Source organism: Malus domestica, chromosome 10 (assembly GCF_042453785.1).
Source record: "Malus domestica chromosome 10, GDT2T_hap1".
NCBI lineage: Eukaryota > Viridiplantae > Streptophyta > Magnoliopsida > Rosales > Rosaceae > Malus > Malus domestica.
In genome coordinates this window covers 39364278-39382342 of record NC_091670.1, presented here as the reverse complement: position 1 = coordinate 39382342, position 18065 = coordinate 39364278, and the positions used below count along the sequence as shown (strand labels likewise).

The following is an 18065-nucleotide window of genomic DNA, read 5'->3' as shown; positions in this document are numbered from 1 at the left end:
CAATCCACCCTATTAAACAGTAACTGCCTTAAATGAATAGTAACTACCATTAATGAACAGTAATTGCCATTTACATCTCCACCCTTGGAACCCTCCCCCCTGGCAATAAGCAATTAAAATAATAGTTTTTTTTGTTTGTTTAAATAATAAAAAATCCTCTCTCTCTCTCTAACACAAAAAACACTCTCTCTCTGACACAAAAAACATAAAATATTGCAAAGCCCTCGGGCCACAGGCCCGTCGACTCCCCACCCCCCCTTCGCTCGGGCTCCCACCCTCACTCGGGCCCTTCCCCGCTGGAGCTGCTCCCACCGGCCCTCAGGCCCTTTCTCCTCCCTTGTCGCCCGAGCAACCAGCATCCGCTGGAGTTGCTCTTAGCTCTCTCCCTTATTCTCTCCCTCTCGACACATCTCTCTCCCTCTCACCCGTGTCCTTCCTCCCTGCAAACCCTCACTTCCACACCACATCAATGAAGACGACAGCACCCATCACCATCACTCAGATCCTCCCTTCTTTCTTGCCCCTCTCCGAGCTCACTCTCTCTCTTCTTCACACTGTGCACAGTCACGGTGCACTTGAATTCCGACGAGGTAAGTCGAAAACACCCTTCAATCTTCCTTCCTTGTAGTCTAGAAGGCTTAGTGGTTGTTAAAATGTGATTTTGATGAAGGTTTGGACACGAAAATACGTCGGGGAGACTTCCCCAGATTTCCGGCGAGGAACCCGCCACTTTCGAGGCAATTTCCGGTCAAACCACGGCGAGTTGGCCGGCGTGCAAGGTATCAATCTCTTCCTCTCACTGAGAACTACAACTTTCCTTTTTGTTTCACTAAATTTCATTGAGTATTGAAGAAGTTATATCCATTTGAATCTTACCCAGTTTCTGGCGAGTCCGACAGATTTTGAGGTATTTTCCGGCCAAACCACGGTGATGTAGACGTCGTGTGAGGTACCATTCTCTTCGTTTCTTCAAGGGCTACAACTTTCGTTTTTGTCTCGCTTAATTTCGTTGAGTAGTGATAAAGTTATGGCCGTTTAAAGTGGGGTGGTTTTCCGGCCGATTTTCCAGCTTTCTCTCCATTGGGTCCGGCGACCCACCAAACCGTCGCCCGGGACGGACCGGAATCTATCCCTACGTCCCGTAGCGGAAAGGACCACTAGGTAAGTACAAAACCATTGAACGTATATATATTGAAAAACAACTTCATAGTATAAAGTCATCCATCATCTATACTATAAAGAGGTGTTCGAAACATGTTCTAAATATCATATCGTCATCCATCATATATTCTATAAGAACACGGGTTATAGGAAAAATAGTAATAATTCAAAGTAGCCTCAGTAAGCATGTTATCTCACAAAACGTTTCATAAAACGTAATCATCAAATCATACCTTTCATGTATGCATTTCTACTATAAAACATGCATTTTAGAAGGGGTCCACTCACAATACTTAGCCGCCGAAAAGCCACGCAAACTAACGAACAAGAAACGTCACCAATAATTGCCCCAAAGCACATAAATGGTCCAATTAATAAAACTGTATTTTAACAATTGAATTTGGGAAAACAGACATTGGAAATGGATTTAGAACGTCGAATTACCCTAAGAAGGGTCCCAGACGAAAACCCAAAAAGTCAACCCTAAAGTCAACGTTGACCGGGGGTCAACGGTCAAATTAGGTCTAACAGGTTTTAGGCTTGAAATCTGGATTAAGGTTTAGGTTTAGGTTAAATAGGATTATGATCTATTGGGTTTTGGAATTCTAAAGTTTTTAGGTTAAAAGGGTTTAGGGTGAAGAAAAGTGGTTTGGGCCTAAGCCCAAACACACACACGCACCACAACTACACACACACACACACACGGCATGCATACACACACACACACCCACGACACATGCACAACACACTCACACACACCACACACATACACCACACAACCCACACACACACCTAGCCCAAAACACATACAACTAAAAGAGTTGGGCTCGGCAGGGAAGGCCCAAAGGGCTTGGGTTTGGTGGGTCGCCGGACCCAATGGGAGAGAAAACCGGAAAATTGGCCGGAAAACCACCCCACTTTAAACGGCCATAACTTTATCACTACTCAACGAAATTAAGCGAGACAAAAACGAAAGTTGTAGCCCTTGAAGAGACAAAGAAAATGGTATCTCACACGACGTCTAAATCACCGTGGTTTGGCCGGAAAATGCCTTGAAATATTTCGGACTCGCCGAAAACTAGGTAAGATTCAAATGGATATAACTTCTTCAATACTCAATGATTTGAGACATTGCACGGCATGCTAGGTTTCGGAAAACCTATGTTTAACATTATATATGTGTTTTCATAAAACCTGGGGGTTAGTACGTTGATAACTGTTTTATTATATATATATCAACTTGGTCCACTCATGTTTGTTTTGCGCCCCCTTCAGGACTTAGAATCGAGGCATACAATTCCGGCATCAAGGCACTTCCGCATCGGCATATTCGAGTCCTCTTGGTGTGGGACCCATTCTTTTATTCATTCAATTTTATATTATTTCTTTTAGTATTCTAGTTAGTCGTATGCTCTGAACACGTTCCTTAAATGCATATTCTTTATTCTTTTATATTTATATACCTTATTTATTCCTTGTTTTCAGCAATTGCACTCAATAAATGGCTTTCGTCACCCTCGGGTGTCGGCCAGCACGTGCCTATCCTGATATTTGGGGAAATATCGGGATCGGGGCGTGTCATTTTACATTTCTACAATAATTTTTATTAATTTTATTAATTTTTCCCTCAAATAAAAAACATTATTCATAAAGGTTTGGAAAATTTTAAAAATTTAAACGATAATGTAAGTGTAACTATTATCTACTCGTGGAGGAATAATGATGAATCACGAGTGTTTATATATTCTTTCACATTTTTCATACTTGTAAGTATGTCTTCTTAGTTCTTGCCTATACAAATACTATATTAGTTTATTTTAATTTTGGACAACAACATGTTAAGTAAAATTTATCCTAGTAATGATAATAAGGAACTCTCATAATAAAAATAAATAATGACTAAAACTTTTTTTTTTAAACTTATTATATAGAATAATAATACAAAACTATAAATTTAATATAGAATATATTGTATATATTAATATGGCTATTGTATTTTATAATAAATTTTTAGTAATTAAACTTTAAAATTATCAAAATAAATATTTTCTTAACGGGTCGAAACCGGTTACCCATGTGTTACATGCGTGTGTACCCGTTAAGAACCCGTTATTAATGGATAACCCGATAATGATCCGATAAGTTATCGTATTGACTCGAAACTCGTTATTTTCGTGTCGTTTTCATGTCGTGTCAGAAACTACCGGGTCTAGAATTAGGGTTGACTTGCACTCGAATTACCTAAATTGACACTTCCAATTGCAGTTTCAACTTTAGGAAGATCCTGGGTATCATCCAATTACATCTATTTAAGATACATCGTACGATCAGAAATTATTATAATTTTTTTTATTTAAAATTGAATATAAACAGTACCCGAAAAAAACACGATATACGATAAACGAATGTGATTGAATGATTTTCGAAATGCTGTCCACTCTCCAATAATTGAACCGATACATCCCATAGACGGGGTCCACTAGCTATAAGCTTAGCTTTTGGCACTACGTCTTCTTTTGCAAGTGGTGTGCAGCTGTCAATCGGTGCTTGCAGTGCTTCTTCATCTTCTTCATTTAAATTGACCTAGGAAACAAATCAAAACCACAATCGATCTCAAGTATTATCACAAACCGTAGCCTTTGTTTCCCTTTGCTTCAAGTATGAGTAGTTACCAGCTACGATGCATGGACACGGGAGAAAGCGACCGTATCCCGTATCTGACACGCTGAGGATACGGATACGTGGATGATACGCGTGGATACGCGTCCGATACGTATTGGAGTGAAGGGATACGGTTGGGACTAACGAGATACGCGTATCGTATTGTCCAGATACGTGTATCCTACTTTTCGGATACATTTGAAACTGAAATAGGAGGATAATCAGAAAAAAAATCACAAAAAATCCGCATAGAATCGTGTTTGATCGAACTTAGTTAACTGAAATCACTCTAAAATCAGAGGATAATCAGAAAAAAAAATTAAAATTCGGATTTACCTCTCAGAAATCACTCTGCTTGGGAGACTTTCACGAATCCCAGTTGACCGTCATCTGCAACTGTTCCATGACCCGTCGTCTCCATCTGCAACTGCGCCGTCGTCTCCCTCTTCTTCGTCTACAATTGCTCCGTCGTCTCCTTCGTCTCTGTCTGCAACTCCTGGTGAGTGGTGGTGACCAGTGAGCTTTCGTTTTTTTAACCAGTCTCAGGTCTCAGCTTTACTGATTCAAGTTTCAAGTTCAACCCATTGGAAGACAACAATATTATAATACCCATTGGAAGACAACAACATTATAATACCCATTCCAAGACAATTTGATTCCCCAAGAACAATAATATAATATTATAATAATAATACCCATCCATTCCCCATAGTCCATCTGACGACTTTTGCTTTTCTGTTTTAACTTTTTTTGTTATTATAATATTATTGTATTTTGTATATTATAATATATTATTGTGTAGTGGTATGGATATTTAGATTATAATAACTTTGTTTTTACAGTGGATTAACTATTACTCTTTATATGTTTGTTGATTTAGGAAAATGAATCACCCTAATAATCATGCGAATGATATTGCTAATCCGGATGATAATGCTAATTCGGATGATAATGCTAATCCGGATGAGATTGTTGAAAATTATCATACTCCGTTGTGGAAGTATGTCAAAAAGCTCGAAAAAGTGGGAAAAAGAGGAGGAGGGAATGCTGAATTTAAATGCAATTATTGTCAGAAAACTTACAAAGGATCATACTCTAGGGTCAAGTTTCATTTGTTAAAAATGGCTGGAAACGGGGTCGCACCTTGCAGCAAGGTTACTGATGAAAATCTTGCAGAAATGAAAAAGTTAATTCGAGAGTGTGAATATAAGCTGAAGAGTTCTGCTCCTAAGAATGTTTCTTTGCCCAATACTGGTTCTTTCTGTTATGATCTACCCGAAGTGAATCTTGATCCAAAGAAGAGAAAGGGAACAAGTGGGCCTCTTAGTAAAGCTTTTAACAAGGAAGCTCGAGATCAGTGTGATGCTGAAGTTGCAAGGATGTTTTATACATGTGGCTTATCATTTAACCTTGCAAGAAATCCGCACTATCGAAACTCATATGTTCGAGCTTCTACACTTCCAGGGTATGTTCCACCAGGTTACAATGCACTACGGACTACTCTTTTGCAACAAGAGAAGAGTCACATTGAGCAATGCCTCCAACCAATCAAGCGCACATGGAGCACTAAAGGTGTAAGTTTGTGCAGTGATGGGTGGACAGATGCACAAAGGAGACCACTTATTAATATTATGGCAACTTGTGAAAGCGGGCCAATGTTCTTGAGGGCAATTAATTGTGAAGGTGAATATAAAGACAAGCATTGTATTGCCAACTTCCTTACAGAAGCTATTAAAGAAATTGGTCATGAAAATGTTGTTCAAGTGATCACTGACAATGCTCCTGTCTGTAGAGCTGCTGGGTTACTTATTGAGGCCCACTATCCCCATATCTTTTGGACACCCTGTGTTGTTCACACTCTTAATCTTGCTTTGAAGAGTATATGCTCTCCGAAACAAACAGATGTTTCGTACGATGACTGCAATTGGATTTCAACTATTGCTGGTGATGTTTGGTCCATAAAAAATTTTATTATGAACCATAGCATGAGATTGTCTATGTTTAATGAACATTGCAAACTAAAGTTGCTCTCCATTGCCGAAACAAGGTTTGTTTTCTCCACTTTTTTTCCTTTTTTTTTCTTATTCAATTATGAGCTATCCTAATTTAAAATTTTTTCAGATTTGCTTCCACACTTGTGATGCTTAGAAGATTTAAGGAAGTAAAGGAAGGTTTACAACAAATGGTGATTAGCCCGAATTGGGCTTTGTACAAAGAAGATGATTTGGTTAAAGCAATGACGGTGAAGCAAAAAATATTGGATGAGTACTTTTGGGAGAAGATTGATTATATTCTTTTCTTTACAGCTCCAATATATGAGGCTATTAGAATGGCTGACACAGATAAGCCTTGTCTTCACTTGGTGTATGAGTGGTGGGATGTTATGATTGAAAAGGTGAAAGCTGCTATCTACAGGAATGAGCGCAAGGCATTACATGAAAAAAACAGCTTTTTTGATGCGGTGTATCGCATTTTATTAGAGCGATGGACTAAAAGTAGCACACCACTTCATTGTTTGGCGCATTCATTAAATCCAAGGTAATGCTTTTGCTAATATCCTTATAAACTCTTCCAAATTAATCTTTAGCTTTATGATTATATTTTTAAAGTGCTATTTCTTTTATTTTAGGTATTATAGTTCAGAATGGCTCCAAGAAGACCCTAGTCGGGTTGCTCCACACCGAGATGTTGAGCTTACAACTGAAAGGAAAAAGTGTTTTGAGAGATACTTTTCCAATGAGGAAATTAGAAGAAGTATCAATGTGGAGTATGCCTCTTTCTCTATGTGCTTGAATGACTTTGGAGCTATTGATTCTATGAATGATAGGTTTCATTTGGAACCAGTAATGTGGTGGATTGTCCATGAAGCTTCTACACCTAGTCTCCAATCCATAGCGTTGAAGCTACTTGGACAACCTTGTTCCTCCTCTTGTTGTGAAAGAAATTGGAGCACTTACAGTTTTATTCACTCACTAAGAAGGAACAAGATTACACCACAAAGAGCCGAGGATTTGGTATTTGTGCATAATAATCTTCGTCTTTTATCAAGAAATAGCTCAACCTACAAAGAAGGTGTTACTCAATTGTGGGATGTTGGAGGAGATGGCTTTGAAAACTTGGGTGAAGAAAGTGTTGGGATGCTTGATATTGCTAACCTTTCACTTGATGAACCGTCATTGGAGACTACTTTGATTAATGGAGGAGACATCATGAACGTGGAAGTTGAATGAGACTTTTTTTTTTTAATTTCGTTTGGATGTTCTTTTTACTTTTTCAAGTTTTAAGACTAATTGCTTGTTGGATGGACTATCTTTCTAGCTGTTTAGAGTTTATTGAAATAAATTTGAACTTGAGTAATAAATTTGAATGCTTATTTTATAATGTTTTAGATATATTTATTTTTATTTATTTATACATATTTTTAATTGCCGTATCCCTGACGTATCGTGTCCTCATTTTTTGAAATTTGACGTATCCCCGTGTTGTATCGTGTCGTATCCCCGTATCCGTGTCTGTGTCCATGCATCATAGGTTACCAGCCATTGCCATACCTTCACATTGCAATGTATCCATGGTTTGCCATGGGACACTTAACCTCCTACCTCCACCTCTCCAACAAGCTAGCTGAAAGAGGCCACAGAATCTCCTTCTTCGTACCAACCAAAACCCAGCAAAAATTACAAGCTTTAAACCTCCACCCTCATCTCATATCCTTCATCCCCATCACCGTCCCTCACGTCGACGGCCTTCCGCCGGGCGCTGAAACCACAAACGATGTCCCTATCCCTTCCTACTCTCTCATTATGGCCGCCATGGACCTCACACAGCCAGCAATCCTGCAAGCAATCTGTGAACTAAACCCTGATTTTGTTTTCTTCGACTTCACGCCATGGTTGCCAAAACTATTACGTCAGCTAGGTACAGGCATTAAATCTATAAACTACATCATTATTAGTCCTGCATTTGTGGGTTATGTGAGAAGCCCAGAAAGAAAAGTACTAATGGAGAAATCGGTGTTGACGGAAGATGATCTTATCTACGATCTTGTCAACCCGCCGCCATCTTTTCCACCATCTTCAATCAAGCTACCAGCACACGAAGCTCGAATGCTGGCGCCATTCCTGCTGAAGGAGTTCGGCAGCGGGAGGAAATTCATCGAGCGCCAAATGATCTCCTTGAACGACTGCGACGCGGCGGCTTTCAGGACTTGTAGGGAGATGGAAGGGAAGTACTGCGATTATCTTGAAACCCAATTGAGAAAGCCGGTGCTTCTCGCAGGGCCGTTGGTGCCAGAGACCCCGACTACAGAGTTGGACGAGAAGTGGGCAAAATGGCTTGAAAGGTTCGAAGCGAAAAGCGTGATATATTGTGCGTTTGGAACTGAATGCGTTCTGAAAATTGATCAGTTTCAAGAATTGTTGTTGGGTTTTGAGCTCACGGGTTTACCCTTCTTCGCTGCACTGAAGCCGCCGATGGGAGTTGAAGCGATCGAGTCAGCGTTGCCGGAAGGGTTTGAAGGGAGGGTAAAAGGAAGAGGGGTTGTGAGTTGGGGTTGGGTGCAGCAGCCATTGATGTTGAAGCACCCTTCGTGACGCATTGCGGTTCATCGTCGTTGATGGAGGGGCTGGTGAGCGAGTGCCAGCTTGTTCTGCTGCCGAACGTGGCGGATCAGCTAGCCATTGCAAGAGTGATGGGTCGTGATCTGAGAGTTGGAGTGGAGGTTGAGAAGGGAGAGGAAGATGGGGTTTTTACGAAGGAGGGTGTTTGCAAGGCTGTGAGAGATGTGATGGATGCGGAGAGCGAGGTGGGGAAGGAAGTGAGGAGAAACCATGCAAAGTTGAGGGAGTTTCTTTCCAGTAAAGGCCTTGAGAACTCCTACATTGACAGTTTTGTGGAGAAGCTGCATGCGCTGCTTGGCTTAAATAAGTAAAGTTTAATAGAGTATAAGTACTCAAGGTTAAGAGTGTGCCCTCTCAACCAGTAAAGGGCTTGCGAACTCCTACATTTTCTTTTTTTTCGTGTCGATTTCTCTTGTTCTGGATCTTCAAACACTGTAATTGTTCAACTCCCAATTGTTTCAGCCAAAGAACAGAAGAAGGTTGAAGCCCACAAATGATCAACTTGAAGCAAGACAAAGTCATGCTGCTGTTAGAATTTTATTGTTAATGGAAAAATGATGTAGGTAAATACCCATTGGATTTTTTAAAGAAACTTTAACAAAAAGCTCCCGGTACTGTTTATTTTAACGAAAAATCATATTTTTACACTAAAAAGTCAATCATGGTACTATTTATTTTGTCATTATCGTTAAAAATCAAAGTTTTTAAGCCATTTTTATTAGTTTTTTTTTTTTAAACTTTTTAGTAACTTTTGGAATACTTGCTGTGTAAAACATTCATTGGGCAATTTGACAATTGAAGTGCCTATCCATTAGAGGCGTAATTTTATTCGGCTTTTTTTAAAAGCAGTGTACAAAAGTAAGATTTTTTGTATTTTTGATTTTATTCAGTTTTATGCTGGTCTTATTTGGTGTAAGAGCTACTTTTTATTCTTCTCAAAGAAACTGACTTAGGCATCGGAGATCCATTGGCCTAACCCTCCACCTCGTGGGCGCGTGAGGTTTAGATCCTTGATCAAATGTGTTAATTGTTTTGCAGGTGCATTTTCGTCAAGACTGAATATGACGAAAATTTGCATCGAAAAAACTCTTGTTCTTCCTACCCCTAATCCATGAGTACTTGGACAGTCCCCAGCTCAATAATATAGCAATCCATTTGCACCCCCAATTCAAACTTGTCAGTTATGCAATGTTGAAGGACATATTGCTCCATTTTGTGGTTCCAAACCTTCTGAGAGATCTCGTTGTCACATATATGGCAAAAATAACTACTGTTTCTACAATGACAAAAGACCCAATTATGTTGGCTCTCGTTCTCAGTCCAATTATGCATAGATGTCATCTTCATATGGTCAATCTTATTCAATGCCAGGATATTCAATGTCATCCCAACAATATCAATCTCAGCAACCATCTATACAGGCTATGCATACTGCAATGACAAATTCCTCTCCACCATCCACTTCTCAACAACCTCCACAAGTGTGGCTTACTAATTCAGGAGCAACCAACCACTTGACTGCAGACTTGTCTAATCTCTATTTAGCATAACTTTATCCTATTAATGAGGCTATTCAAACTGTAAATGATGAAGGTTTGCAAGTGTCCCATATTGGTAAAGCTGTTATTACTTTAGTCTAAAATAGGGAGAAAAATTGCACTGTAAAAATGTGCAGTGTTTGTGATTGAATTTCATTTTATTTACAAGGCTGTCACTAGCCTGCCCTTAGCTTTAGTCTAAAGTAGGGGGAGAAATTGCACTGTACGAATATGCAGTGTTTGTGTCCGAATTTCACTTTATTTATGAGGCTGCCACTAGCCTGCCTTCAGCCCAGTTTTACTTCATTTACAAAATTGCCACTTAGCTTAAGAACGGTTTTATTTATTCCTTGACAACAGATTTTGCCAATAATGAAAGATATTGGATCAATCATATATCTATCGAGAAACTAATCTCAATGGTGGAGTTGGTGGTCTACTTTCAAAATTTGTTAATTTAAGTAAAGCAACATATTATGTAAATTTTTTTCATCAACATCAAACAGAGGGTATGTTTTACAATTTTTCCAGCCAGCCCATCAACATCAAAAGGAGCAATCACTTTGTTTGTACTAGGGGTGGGCACGGGCCGGGCCGGGCCCAAATTTGAAGGAACCTGGCCCTATCCGTTATAAATTGTAACGGGCCGGGCCGAGCCGGGTAGAGAGATTTTGGATTTTAGAACCGGACCTAACCCGGCCCGTTTCAAACGGGCCGGTTCGGAGCGGGTCCACGGGTCCAAATCCTTTTTTTTTTTCAAAAATACATTTTTATAAAACTGCACTGCAGTGCACAGCAGCACAGACGTTTTCAAAAATTACATGAGCTGCTTCATGCTTCAAGTTTCTTCATAGACAGATTACAGGAGCTATTCCAAATCCAAAAAAAACATAAACATTAAAACCGAAATAACATCCGTATTAACATCTGCAATGACATCAAACGTCCAAAATGATGAGGTGATACATTATGGTCAAAGAAATTGCAATACCGAAATGAGAACTGCAGTCTCAGCTCCTTGTACATCCTTGAAGGTAACATATGCAATTTGTGACCGCTCAGTATCACTACATGATCTTTCAATAAGACAGATTCATACAAAGATAATGAAAGACAATAAATCCATTAAACTAAGTCAATCATCAAACCTCATCATTTCGACATAAACAATATCACCAGAAAAAGAAAAGAAGTCCTCTATGTCTCTCTCACTTGCACACAAGGAAAGATTGTTGACTTTGATGGTTGTTACCTACAACAGAATGATAACATGAATCTTTTATCCAAACATCCAACACTGAAAAACAACAAACTCAATATGAATCAGATGGAAAAATTAACACACACGGCTAAAGATTAATTTTTTAAGTAAAAGTGTAAAACTAATAGAGAAGTAGCTTGTTCTTATTTTGCATGTTGCAGCAATTGTCTTTTACTAGTGTAGCAGAGCAATGAAAGCACCAAACATAGATTTCCAGTGATAAAGCTCTTTATCCCGTCTATTGGATCTAAAACCCATACATAATCTGCATACTTATCTTTACATCTCCACCCATTTTCTTCTCCATAACTCTATCATATCTTCTCCAATAGCACAAAATCTAGATATTCAAAATTCATACACTAGCAGCAAACCAAATTCGAAACTCATACACTAGCAGCAAACCAAATTCGAAACTCATACACAAGTAGCAAATCAAGAACCCAAAGTCCCAAAATCTAGAAAACCCTAATTTATTTTTCAATCCTAATCCTGAAAATTGAATACCTTTTGTGAGATAGACCGTCAGGTGGTGGTCGGAGTTGAGAGGAGCTGGTGGTGGTGGTCAAAGTCGACTTCAGACGGGAGGGAGCTCAGCTATCGAGATTCGAGAGGGAGTATGAGAATCGAGAGGGAAGAGATTCAATCAGTTTGAGAGAGAGAGATCGAGAAAGAGGAGAGTCACTGAGTCTGAGAATTGACGATCTGATTCGAGAGGGAGAACCGAGCTATGGAGATTCAGTCTGGGAGGGAGAGATTGAGAAACGGAGAAGGTGAATTGACAGAAATGTGTGTGTGAATTGTTTGTGTATGCGTGTGTGAGAATTGAACGGTGGATAGTTAATCTCCACTATTAGACGGTGGATACGGTCCGGGTAGGGGCCCCGTGTCCTCAGAAATTTGTAACCGCCCCGCCCCGTTTTTGTATATAAAATATATGGAACCGCCCCGAACCTGGATTGAACCGCTAGGACCCGCCCCGCCCCGCGGGTCCAGGACCCGTTTGCCCACCCCTAGTTTGTACCATACTTAGGGCATTCGTATTTAGATCTCGTATAAATACTCGGGGTACTCAAATGTAATTATGTAATAAAGGAATGGGCAAATATGTAATAAGTGATGAGCTCTTATTCTATAAAAGGGACTCCTCACCCTCACAAGAAAGGAGGCCAATTCTTAAGCCTCCTCATCCCCTCAAACCTCTCAGATTGAGAAGAGCTATCTCACCTTCAGAAGCTCTCTCTCTCCATCTTTATACATCTTAGAGAAATACAATATCAGTGTGGACGTAGCCCAAACATTGGGGTGAACCATGATACATCTTGTGTTCTTTATTTTCTTGCAGATTCACGGTCTGATTTACGTTGTTCCAAGACCCCTCCGGTTTTGTGCATCAACATTTGGCGCCGTCTGTGGGAATCAACACAAAAAGCTATGTCGGTTCTCTTTCATGTTTTCATCTCAACACCGTGAAACCTCACCACAATATCCACTGTGAATCTGCAGAAACACCAAACCAAAATCCCAATCTCATCTCTCTCTCTCTAGAAACCCAGAAATGGGTAGGCAGAACAGACATATACTTTAGCTCTCTCTCTGCTTTCTCCATTAAAACCATTCAACATTCTCTCTCTCAACTTTTTTAGAGAGAGAAAGTGGAAAAAGATCAAAACTTTTTTGGGTTTACTGAGATGCTTCGTTCAGAAGGGTCCGACGGGAGAAGATACGAACAGGTCAGTAGTGAGTTAACTCGCCGAGTCGGTGAAGGCGATTTCCGAGTAGCAAAGATCTGGTTCCGCCTCCGCCAAGCAGCAAAGATCTTGGCCTTTGCTGAGTTAGTGTTACTTTCTGTCACATTGCTGTTGTGATGACATCTCCTTTTTCCAGGGTACGAATGACTTACCTATAAAGCCAACTCAACCGCAGAGAGCTGCATCTTTAACTCGGTTTCGTGAGAAAAGAAAAGAACGTTGTTTTGATAAGAGAATCTGTTACACTCAGTAGGAAGCTATCTTCCACAGATGACTCTTCATTGCTCCTACAGTTCCGAGCCAGAGGAGGAAGATTCAGCCTTCAATACGCGTTTTTGGATCTGGGTTTCCTTCCCCTAAGGGAATCTTCAAGAGGGTATTCTACTCCAGCACTTTTGAAGGCGCAGAGAAGCATGTTAGAGCTTTCGTTTCTGAATCTCGATCACCCTAGCTTGTCAGTAAAGGCTGCAAGCTTTTTGGATCTGGGTTTCCTTCCCCTAAGGGAATCTTCAAGAGGGTATTCTACTCCAGCACTTTTGAAGGCGCAGAGAAGCATGTTGGAGCTTTCGTTTCTGAATCTCGATCACCCTAGCTTGTTAGTAAAGGCTGCAAGCTAATTGGATACGGCTCCACACCAGATTGGCCGATGAGATCAGGACAGTCGTCAGATCTAACGGTAGAAAAATAACGATGGGCGCGATGGAGCAAATGCCGTTGATGAAATCTGTGGTCCACAAAACGTCCAGAATCTCCCCAGTTCTCTCTCTCACAAACCACGAACCAAAAAATCCTCTCTCTGAAAAGATCAAGAACCCCAGCACAATCTCTCTCTCTGAGTTGCAGAGACCTTCGTCGGTGACGCTCACCTCTTTCAACGACGACGTTTCAGTAGCCAGGGCGAGCTTGCTCGATGGATATAATCTCCCAATTACAGGGACAAGTGAACACAATTGCTTCTCTTACCTTCAATACCTTTGGGACATTATAAAAGGATTCTTTGACACGCCCCGACCTTGATATTCCCCGAATACTAGGATAGACATGTGCTGGCCGACACCCGAGGGTGACAAAAGCCATTAATTGATACAAAAGCTAAGAATAAGAAATAAATAAGAGTTAGAAATTTAAAATACAATGAATTAATAATTTAGGAACATATTCAGAACATACAACTAAACCTAATCATTAAAACGAATTTAGATAAATTGAATGAATAAAGAAGTGGGTCCTACATCAAGAGGATTCAAAGATACTGCTGCGGAAGTATCTTGATGCCGGGATTAGATGCCTTGATCCTAAGTCCTGAATGGGGGCGCAAAACAAAGGTGAGTGGACCAAGTTTATACATACAATAATAATAAAACAGTTATCAACATATCAACCCCCAAAGTTTAATAGTGAAAACTACTAGCATAGTAAGTGAAGGATTTAATAAAAATCCTAGCATGCCAAAATATCTCAAAAGTCATATCGCGGAATAACGTCGCAGAAATCAAAACAATAAACGTCTAATAAATTGTCTTGTAAACACGGTGTGCTGCTAGAAAGATCACTGAATAAATATAACTCCTGGCCTAATGCCTGCTCCGTGGTCTCTGCACCCGTAGCCAGAGATTACCAACTCCCGGCCCAATACCTTATCCATGTCCCTCAGCCCGTAGCAAGGGATTATTTCTCCCGGCCTAAATGCCAACACCAAATCCTCGCCCTAGGCGACATAGTGTCCTCTAGGTACGCACAAATAGTTACACCTCTCATAAATAACCACTTCATAGTATAAAGTCATCCATCGTCTATACTATAAAGAGGGGTTTCTAAAACATGTTCTAGCATCCTATCGTCATCCATCAGATAGTCTACCAGTTCATGGTTTTTATAGAAAATACGATATATCAAAATATAGCTCAATATAGGCCAACAATTGATTCCTCACCAAAAACACGAGACGAAAATCAATATATTTAATAAACAAGCTTCACATAAATCAAATCATAAACTTGTAGGCATGCTAATCATTTATGCAATTAAATTATAAAATTGTGTAATTTTAGAAGGGGTCCACTCACAGTACTTAGCCGCAAAAAACTGCGCCACTAGCGAAGACGGAAGCGTCACAATAATTGCCCCTGAGCACATAAATAGCACATTTAGTCAAACTCTATTCAAACGATTGAATTTGGGAAAAACGAACATTGGAAACGGGTTCAGGGTGTCAAATTACCCTAAGAAGGGTCCCGGACGAAAACCCGAAAAGTCAACGTTGACCAGGGTCAACGATCAAACTAGGTCAAATGGGTTTTAGGCTTGAATCCGGATTAGGGTTTAGGTTTAGGTTAAATAGGGTTAGGACCTATTGGGTTTTGGGTTTTGGGTTTTGGGTCTTAAGGTTTTTGGTTAAAAAGGGTTAGGGTGAAAAGAGGTGGTTTGGGCTTAACCCCAAACCTACACTTACACACACACCGGCCCACAAACACACACCCACACAACACATACATACACACCACACATGCACAATACACGCACACACACCACACATGCACAACACATGCACCACACCACACATGCACGGACACACACACACACACACATAACACAACCCACACACACACACACGGGCCCAAAGGCCTCACAACCAAAAAGGGTTGGGCTCGGCAGGGAAGGCCCAAAGGCCTTGGGTTTGGTGGGTCACTGGACCTAATGAGAGAGAAAGCCGGAAATCGACCAGAAACTGCACAACCTCTAAATGGCCATAACTTTGTCAATACATAACGAAATCAAGTGAAACAAGAATGAAAGTTGTAGTTCTCGAAGAGACGAAGAGAATGGAACCTCATACGACGTCTAACTCGTCGTGTTTTGGCCAGAAAATTCCTCGAAAGCCTCGGAGGTCCCAAAAAACTGGGTAAGATTCAAATAAGTATAACTTCTTCAATACTCAACGAAATTGGGTGAAACAAAAAGGAAAGTTGTAGTACTCAGGGAGACGAAGAGATTGATACCTTACATGCCAGCCAACTCGTCGTGGTTTGACCGGAAATGGCCTCGAAAGGGGCAGTGCTCGCCGGAGGTTCCTGGGATTTCGTCGTCCTTTCTACAACAAGAGAGAGAAAAGTGCAGAGGTTTCTCTAGTCGCTGGGATTCCAAAAATATAATTTTTGGGTTCGATTTTATGAGGGAGTTAAGGTGAGGGCTAGGTGAAGCTCTCGGTGCTGAGAGATAGAGAATGAGAGTGGTATACGGGAAAGGGAAGAATAAGAGGAAGAAAGAGAGAAGAGGGATGGAAGAAATATGGGCTCCAGGACAAAATCAAGGGGGTGGGCCCCTTGGGCTGACCAATTTAGGTCCAAACAATTATTTTAAAATAAATGGTGTTGGGGTGTTTCATTCTCCTCCAGTCCGACTTTCACCAAATTACCCAGAACCACTTGCTAATCCTACCGATGATGCTGTTGATTTTGCCCAACAACCCAAGCTCATGGGCGCATCTCTTGTTAAGGCTGCTAAGCAGCGCATTCGTGCACACAACTCCTCCTTCAAATCTCTCAATCAAGTGGGCGGCGATGAGACTTCTTCCGTTCAATCCCTGTTCAATGGCTTCTTCCAAACAGAGTCTTGGTAGAGGAACTGAGGCCTCGAGAAGGAACTCGAACAACTCGACTCGAAGCTCCAACGAGTTGTTGACGGACGACGTGTTCGGCGGAGGGAAAGAGAGAGGTATTCCAAGAGTTTCGAACGACTTGAAAGACGCACTGTCGACGTTTCAGCAGACATTCGTCGTTTCCGACGCCACCAAACCCGATTACCCGAGTTATGAAGCGGAGGCGCTAAGTCAAGCCGGAGAGTTTTACACTTAGAACTACATATTTGTACAGTTGAATGATAGTCATGTGATATGGGTCCTCTTTTCAGGAAATGAAAAGAAAAAGCAAAGGATGTCTGGAGAAAGCAAAGCCAAAATAAGACGTAGTGGAAAGAAAAGAGAAAAAAAGCAAAGGATGTCTGTAGAAAACAAAAGCAAAAAAAAAAAGATGCAGTGAACAAAGAGAAAAGCAAAAGCAAAAGAGGAATGTGCAAGCGGTCACCAATGAGTCTTATTCGTTGGTTCAAGCGAGGTCAGTTTCAAAGTTGCAAAGAAAACACAAAACCAAAAGAAAGGTGCGGTGGAAAAGAGAAAAGCAAAAGCAAGGAATAAACACTCCACCAGAATGGTGTGATCTACTTTTCTTGTTTTTGAATGATATGATTTATTTTTCTTATCTTTCGGAGACATCTGTATAAACCCCGCCAAAATAAGACGTAGTGGAAAGAAAAGAGAAAAAAAGCAAAGGATGTCTGTAGAAAACAAAAGCAAAAAAAAAAAAAAGATGCAGTGAACAAAGAGAAAAGCAAAAGCAAAAGAGGAATGTGCAAGCGGTCACCAATGAGTCTTATTCGTTGGTTCAAGCGAGGTAAGCTTCAAAGTTGCAAAGAAAACACAAAACCAAAAGAAAGGTGCGGTGGAAAAGAGAAAAGCAAAAGCAAGGAATAAACACCCCACCAGAATGGTGTGATCTACTTTTCTTGTTTTTGAATGATGTGATTTATTTTTCTTATCTTTCGGAGACATATGTATAAACCCCATCAAAGGGTAATAAAACAAAACGAAAATAATGGGCTGGAAAATAAAGGGCTGGAATGTTATGTGGAGAGCCAAGGCCCATATGCCCAAAAGAGCCAGGCCCTATGACTCCAAAATTATTCGGCAGCCTGCCGCTATTATCACCAACCAGGTGATCAAAAGTACGCCTAGTACTCCAAAATTATTCGGCAGCCTGCCGCTATTATCACCCACTAGGTGATCAAAAGTACGTCCAGTACTCCAAAGTTATACATGAGCATTACTCATGTCAATCATACATAAACATTCATGAGCATCACTCATGTCAATCATACATAAACATTCATGACCATCATTCATGTCAACATCCATGAACATCACTCATGTCAATCAACATAAACATTCATGAGCATCACTCATGTAAATCAGCTTCAAAAGCTTCATTTACATAAGCTCTAACTTCAAAATTTCACTTGC

At 40.5% G+C, this 18065-nt stretch overlaps 1 protein-coding gene, 1 long non-coding RNA gene and 1 pseudogene across 2 annotated transcripts; 2 read left to right on the top strand and 1 right to left on the bottom strand.

The window, feature by feature from the left end:
- Nucleotides 1–3485: 3485 nt before the first annotated feature.
- LOC139188456 (uncharacterized) lies at nucleotides 3486–4443 on the bottom strand. Its single transcript, XR_011571882.1, has 2 exons — nucleotides 4159–4443; nucleotides 3486–4026 (listed from the first exon to the last, which is right to left on the bottom strand). It is a non-coding gene; the product is annotated as an uncharacterized lncRNA (long non-coding RNA).
- Nucleotides 3487–9009, top strand: LOC103412432 (cyanidin 3-O-galactoside 2''-O-xylosyltransferase FGGT1-like; annotated as a pseudogene).
- Nucleotides 4707–7052, top strand: LOC139188371 (uncharacterized). Its single transcript, XM_070805675.1, has 3 exons — nucleotides 4707–5869; nucleotides 5944–6360; nucleotides 6452–7052. The coding sequence occupies exons 1-3, from the start codon at nucleotides 4707–4709 to the stop codon at nucleotides 7050–7052; spliced, it is 2181 nt and encodes a 726-aa protein (XP_070661776.1).
- Nucleotides 9010–18065: the final 9056 nt, after the last annotated feature.

What these genes read in the sequence shown, in the direction of transcription:
- LOC139188371 (XM_070805675.1), top strand. Translation starts at nt 4,707, where the DNA reads ATGAATCACCCTAATAATCATGCGAATGATATTGCTAATCCGGATGAT. An exon ending in CTCTCCATTGCCGAAACAAG is followed by an intron (nt 5,870 to 5,943) that starts GTTTGTTTTCTC and finishes AAATTTTTTCAG; the next exon opens with ATTTGCTTCCACACTTGTGA. An exon ending in GCGCATTCATTAAATCCAAG is followed by an intron (nt 6,361 to 6,451) that starts GTAATGCTTTTG and finishes CTTTTATTTTAG; the next exon opens with GTATTATAGTTCAGAATGGC.